This window comes from Saccostrea echinata, unplaced genomic scaffold (assembly GCF_033153115.1).
Source record: "Saccostrea echinata isolate AGI-Se365-2 ecotype Australia unplaced genomic scaffold, CSIRO_AGI_Sech_v1 ptg000062l, whole genome shotgun sequence".
In the NCBI taxonomy this organism is placed as follows: Eukaryota; Metazoa; Mollusca; class Bivalvia; order Ostreida; family Ostreidae; genus Saccostrea; species Saccostrea echinata.
This window is the reverse complement of record NW_026889811.1, coordinates 6,272,618-6,279,978: the sequence shown is the minus strand read 5'-3', so window position 1 is coordinate 6,279,978 and position 7,361 is coordinate 6,272,618. Positions and strand designations below refer to the sequence as shown.

The 7,361-nt window shown below is 33.3% G+C and overlaps 1 protein-coding gene across 1 annotated transcript; it reads left to right on the top strand.

Annotated features, from left to right (window-relative positions):
- Positions 1 to 3,388: 3,388 nt before the first annotated feature.
- LOC133175263 (linear primary-alkylsulfatase-like) lies at positions 3,389 to 6,875 on the top strand. The gene is made up of 4 exons (XM_061310364.1): positions 3,389 to 3,568; positions 3,828 to 4,034; positions 4,965 to 5,226; positions 5,631 to 6,875. The coding sequence occupies exons 1-4, from the start codon at positions 3,389 to 3,391 to the stop codon at positions 6,749 to 6,751; spliced, it is 1,770 nt and encodes a 589-aa protein (XP_061166348.1). The 3' UTR covers positions 6,752 to 6,875.
- Positions 6,876 to 7,361: the final 486 nt, after the last annotated feature.

The following is a 7,361-nucleotide window of genomic DNA, read 5'->3' as shown; positions in this document are numbered from 1 at the left end:
AATTTGAAGAAAAAATATTCAAATATAGATCCAGAGAATTTTGTGGTGGATCCAAGGGTCTAATTTTTTGAGAGGAGGATCCAAGGGGAGTGGGAAATATATTATGAATTAAAAAGTTTGAGATATTAAAAGTATTTTATATTTAAGAGTAGATGATTTTTGATATACATGTTAAACCTATGAATAATTGAGAACATCAGGCATGTCTAATGTTCATGGCTCTTTATCGAAAGGGAGAGGAATGTAGCTTTATCTTATAATATGAAGTTTTGTTTTAAACATAATGTCAAAGTTACATAACTTTAAGCTCAATATAAGTGAGTTATATAGATCCAAAGAATTAAGTGATGGATCATAGGATCCAGGTTTTTGAATGAGGGATCCAAGGGGAGTGGGGAATATTTTATCAATTTAAAAAAAAAGAGATATTCATGAAAGAAAATTTGAAAATAGCTATGTAACTCTTCTGTATGGGAGATCAGAAAATTTATCCTTTATATGAATGATCGAGTCATATATTATATATAGGTTTGAATTATATATAGATTCAAAGAATTTAGTGGTAGATCCAAGGGTCTATTCTTTTAAGTGGGGGATCCAAGGGGAATGGGACATAATTTTTTAATTAATTTATAAACTGCATTTGCATATCCTTATATTTGAAAACAAAGATATTATGTGTGTTTACAATTTGATAACAAATAATAGGGATCAATTAAATTTTAATTAAGTTGTGGATCCAAAGGAAGAAGAACTTTATCTAATCACATATGTATTGATTTAATTTGAAGAAAAAAATATTCAAACATAGATCCAGAGAATTTTGTGGTGGATCCAGGAGTCTAATCTTTTGAGAGGGGGATCCAAGGGGAGTGGGGAATATTTTATGAATTAAAAAGTTTGAGATTATTAAAAGTATATTTATTTTAAAGTAAATGATTTTAATATGTTACTCAGGTCTCAAGAATAAATGTTTTATGTTCAGGCTGTTGATTGAAAGTGAGAGGAACATACCTTTATCTGATAATATAAATTATTTTTTGATTTCAACAAAATGATATCAAGTACACGTACATAACTTAAGCTTAACATGTATGAGTTAAATAGCTCCATAGAATTAAGTGATGGATCCAAGGATCCAGTTTATTTGGGGATCCAAGGGGAAATTTGAAGGAAAAAAAGAAATATGAAATGAATATTGAAATATATATAGCAATGGTACTCTTCTGTATGGGAGATAAGAAAGTTTATTCTTTATATGAATAAGTCATATAGAAAATATATCTATGTAACATGAATCATACATAGATTCAAAGAATTTATTGGTGGATTCAACGGCCTCTTCTTATGAGTTGGGGATCCAAGGGAAGTGGGACATACCAAGATAATTTTTGAATTAATTAATAAACAGAATTTGTTATCTCTAAGAACAAATGATTTTGCTATACTAACAAGGTTTCAAAAATATTGAAAAAAATGAGGAGCAGACATGTCTGAAATTATTATATCTTGGAAATAAGTTTGAAAATAAGACAAAACAATGATTAATGTCTCCATTCCAATTCTCATGAAATCAAAGATATATAATGAAGATTACATGGGTTTTTTTACCCTAAGTAACAAAAACGTGGGGAAAAAAAACCCACATGTAATTTTTAGTCATATATGGGTTTAAAAACCCCACGAAAGATTATATGGGTTTATTTCCCCCATGGGGAAAATTTTAAACCCCATGGGATTTTTGTGGGGTTTTTCATGGGGTAATTTTAAGTACATGTTTCCCCATGGGATTTTTATCTTTGCCACTTAATATCTCAAAAACTAGCTAAAAATGTTGGATTTTTTATTTCATAAATCAATTTAAATATAAAAACCCCACCATTTAAAAAAAATCCTAAGATAATAGCTTTAAAGGAAAAGGGTGCGCAAGTTCGGAAAAATGTCCATTCCGAAGTTGTCCGTCCCACTGTTTATTTAAAAACAGATTATAGAAACAAATGAGTTACATTATTGATAACATATAGTGCATAATAGAATACAAAAATAGGAAAAAGGTGACTCGACCCCATATTTAAAAAGAAAAAAAAACAATGGAAAAGGGGGGGGTCCATACCCCAAGTGCCTGTGCTAACACTGTCTAAATAATATGCTGAAGTTAACAGAAAATTTTCTTATACATGTATTCTTTTCTCGTATGTAATAGTGCATTCTTTTGTCATACATTTATGTCATATGAAGACTCTCTTTAACCCTCCTTGATATTACTCAAGTTACTCAGTACACTAAATATATTTAAGAGATTAATTTAATTTTTGAGAATTCTTGAGGACATGAACGACGACGCTTCACGCCGGTATATTTCATGAAGTGCGTTAGCGCTTCATGATAAATATGCAGGCTTGAAGCGTTGTACATGTAGTTCATGTACCTCATGAATTCTCAAAAATTAAATTCACATCTTACATTTACATTATTTTTCTGATGACTTGCCACATATTTTTTTCATTCAATGATCATTTTTGAAAAAAAAAAAGTTGCACTATTGTTTGACTTCAATCACATCACAATGGCAACATTCTTACTCATCCAACGGTAGTTCATGACAACATGAACTTTTTCTAATTTGCAAAGAATCTTAAGGAAAAATATTTGGAAATGTAAATATATTTTCGTAAATAACTATTTATGTCAGATTCTTCTTTCCGTATTCATGTTGTGTCACTGACCGCGTCCGGCAGTTTTTATTAAAGGCCGAAGTCTCCGAAATCAAGGTAGCTGGAGCACGTGCAGCAGGTGCGAGAGGTACAGTCATTAGGTAAGTTGAAATGATAACTGATATAAGCAATAACAGATAAATTAATGCTGGATAAAATTTACCTTCTCTGCAAACCATTGGAGGTATTACCGGTCAGTTTTGAACAATGCATATTTGTTTACCTGTTCACTATTCAATATATTTAAGAGGTTATGTAGACTTTTATGGAAAAGTGAAATTGTGAAAACCATTTGGTTGGCAGTTTTTTTTCAAATGCAAAAAAGTTTTGATTTGCTACATGTTTCTGTGCTTTGGCCATAATGGATTATTTAAAATCTGTTAAAGTCATTATATGGAATTCAAAATGTCTTTTTGCATCTAAGCATGATTCCGATAGATCCTGCTGTCCGTTCTGTGTAACAAAGCCCCTTTGTGTCACCGGTATACATGTATATGTACATGTAATAGAAGAGAATTTAAACGGAGAAAATCTATTGATTCATGATTGCTAAAATATTTAATTTCAGTTTATACAAATCCCGATTTTACATTTAATGATTTAACAACCCATCATGATGCAATTCGCATATATCTCCTTTTTCAGGTTTTCATCAGTAATTCTCTCTTTCAAGTATGAGCGCTCTTCAGTTCGTGTTTGTGGTCGTGGTAGCGGCGTTTGCTGCGTTTCTAGGGTACCAGGTCCGTCTTTCCACTATCAAACCTGACATGACCTCAAGAATTATCCGTGACATGTCTCCAGACCAGGAATTGGTTAAACACTCCAAAGAATTTCAGAAAAAGGAAATTAAAAAGGTTTTTCGTCTGATTCTATTCATTGTTTGTTTGTTGTTTCTTTTTGTTTGTTTGTTTTTCACAACAGAAGTTATTTTGAAACATTTGATTTTAATATTGATACTTTTGAAGACTTTAAAACTACATGTAACTTTTTTTATTGGGAGGGGGGGGGGGGGGAGTCTTGTCTGTTTTATGTTTGGCTCTATTATGTGTATTTGTGTGCAAGATTGAGATACTAGGAATTGTATTATGTTACTGAGCTCTTGGTTTATTGCAGGTTATGGACAATATTTACATGGGGATTGGGTATGCCTTAGGAAATGCAATAATGGTGATTGCCCCTGATGGACTTATCATTGTTGACGTCACTGAAAGTAGCCTAGCTGCCAAAGAGATTTTAACGGAGTTTCGAAAAATCACGAAGAAGCCCATAAAAGCAATTATTTACACACATCATCACACCGATCATATTGGTGGTGTAGGGGTACGTTCTCATTTTAGCATTCTTACTTTTTATTTTCCTATTCTGTTCAATAATAAATCCTTTTTGAAAATAATTTTTCAATTATATATCCGTGCGTGCATTCTTTTTACTCTGTATATCCCAGAGACTGAAAAGAAAATTAATAATCTTGATTTTGTGAAATACTCCCGGACACATTCATTTAAAAGCAGCCTACATATGTGAGTTATTATTATTATAGTAATAAACGAAATACTAAAAGCTACAAATTTTGAGCAGAACAAGGAATTAGCAGAAGTATTACGTACTAAAAAGATGGAGAGAGGTGATTTGAAAAAGAAAAAAATATTTTGAATTGTTTTACCTTTTATTCTCCGTTAAACATTCCAGATTCGTAGAAACAATGCAAAGCTATTAAAGTATCTAAAAAGTGTTTTATTTGATTTGATATTAAAAAAAAGGGGGGGTTCTAATAAGGTACACTTTTCAATTGTTTGAGCTTACTCATCAAATTAAGCCCCCCCCCCTCCTTCCAATATGGATACCATTCTCTGTTTCATTGTTCGTATGTTGTAATTGTTCGAAAGTTAGTTTTAATATTATCTGTGGTATAAGAGCTAATTAGAACGCATTTTAAAATTTTTTATTACATGTATACACTAAACAAGTAAGTGTTGCGAATTCAATCATTCATTTAGATAAGCAAGTTGGCTTATTCCTTTTTGGGTTAATTAAAAAGCATAGTAGAAGACTGTCATCAGCGAAACTTCACTACCGGTCATAACCGACAATAAACATGCATCTAGTCAGTAGCTCCAATGATTTTTTTTTTTAATTTTTGAAAAAAAAATTTTGCACACAAACTTTCTTCATGCTACATATACATGTATATAAATATTTGAAATAAAATCAAGGATGAAAAATTTCAGTCAAAACTTGCGATTTTCACAGGGTTTTATTGAGGATCCTTCCAACTTGCCAGACATTTGGGCACACGAACAGTTACCGCAAGAGATTAGGAAGTTCCACACTACCGCTTACGGAGCTAAGTTCAAGCGATCCATGCGTCAATTTGGAACATTTGTCACCAAAGACAAGTTTCAGAATGCTGGTATAGGAATCCAGTTGAATTATGGGAAAGACAAAGATTCCATGGGGCTTATCCTCCCAAATAAACTTTTAAGGGATATGGAAATGGACATTAATATTGCAGGTATCAAATTGACTATAACATGTACATTAATTGTGTAAACGAAAAATAAATCGGCCGGATTCAAGATTTTCTTTTAGATAGGATGTAGGTCACACGAGGGGGGGGGGGTCACAAAAAACCCAGGGCTTTGAATTCTAGCGTAAATGCCTAATAGATTTATAATAATATTTCCTGTATAATTTTCTTGCAAATTCGCTTTAAATTGGAAAGCTCCAGGTTTTTTCTCTCTGAAAAGGTAAATAAACATTTTTGTATGAATAATTATAATAGTACAAATAGAAATAAATATAAACCATCTATTTTTAAAATTGTTGGCTTTATTTTAGTGAACAAAAAAGATCTCACAAATAAATAAATTATGAAATTTAAAGAATACATACATGTACATGTATATTTCTTTACAGGATTAGACGTTCGTCTTTTGAAAATACCAGGAGAAACAAGTGATCAAATCGGTCTTTGGATCCCATCTTTTCAGGCCTTTATGTGTGCAGATGACGTATACAGGGCATTTCCGAACATATACACCATACGAGGAGCCCCTGCGAGAGATCCAGTGGACTGGTATACTTCAGTGCAAAGAATGCTAGATTTAGAACCAGAATATCTTGTTCCAAGCCATACACAACCAATAATAGGCAAGGAAAATGTCCGAGGAGTCCTGGAAGTATACAGAGATGGCATTCAATTTGTCCACGATCAAGCAGTTAGGTTCATCAACAAGGGTTTTTCACCTGATGATGTTGTCAAGCACGTGGTCATGCCTGAAAAACTTCGTTTGCATCCTCACTTAAGAGAATTTTACGGCACAGTACCTTGGTCAGTAAAAGGGGTGTTTCAACTTTATCTTGGTTGGTTTAGTGGTGATCCAGTGGACCTCTTTCCTCTATCCAATACTGACAAAGCAAGCCGTGTGGTGGCGCTTGCTGGTGGTGTGTCAGAGACCTTGAACTCGGCAATCAAAGCGTGGAATGATAATGATATCCAATGGGCCTTGGAGCTTGCCTCGTACATCCTAGTTGTTGACGATCGAAATGTTGAGGCAAGAAAAATCAAAGTGGATTGTCTCACTCTTCTTGGAATTAGAAACATCAATGCCATTGCCAGTAACTACTACTTGACGAGTGCTCTTGAAACATCAGGAAGCGTTCAAATAAAACTGGAAAACAAACATCGTCAGGAGATCATCACAGCACTAGGACCTCGGGAACTGTTTGAACTTGTATCTTCTATGTACAAATACGATGAATGCGGAGGTCGTTCCGATATTGTGGTATTTGTAATCAAGGATTTAAACCAGCAATATACAATACAGCTTCGTAACTATGTTGCTATTGTCAGAAGTGACATTAGACCTAAGAAATACGACATAAAAGTGATTGCGTCCGAGAAAGCCTTGAAGAAAATGATGATAGAAAAAATTGTAAATGTACAGTTGAAAGACTTGGGTGATTTCAGTCTTGAAGGTAATGAGGAAAAGTTTAGAAGTTTTATGGCCTGTTTTGAATCTGATTGGAATAAGTGAATCTTGAATCTACATGTGGTTACTGTTGAAATATTTTTGTTAGATGCACATCACTTAATTGTTTTTTGTAAAATGTTCTACAGTCTGTATAGTTGTATACTTTTTCAGTTTTCACTTCTGCATTTGTGTGGAATAACTTATAGCATATTACATGTATTAGTTGCATTATAAATGCAGGATATGAGCATTGATTTTTAATAATTTTTTTGTAGCCAAGTGTAATAAATGTCCAGCAATATACACATGTGGGGTAGCAAAGTGCAGATCAGCTAGTTAATGCTCGGTTTTTAGCCGGCAACAATATGTACCGATGGACGACAATACGTGCAATGAGGGTATGTACATATTGTCGACGACGACAATATGTACAAAACAATAATATGTACCCTCACAGGGACCATGATCTGAACAATTAACAATCTACACTACCTCGGGAAGCTTCCACTTAAGTTTCAGCTTTTCTGGTTCAACGGTACTTGAAAAGAAGGTTGTTAAAGATTTTTCCTATATATTTCTTCGTAAAACACTGTCTCCCTACTACGGCACCTACCTTTCCCCAGGGGATCATGGTCTGAATAATTTACAATCTATACTACCTCAGGAAGCTTCA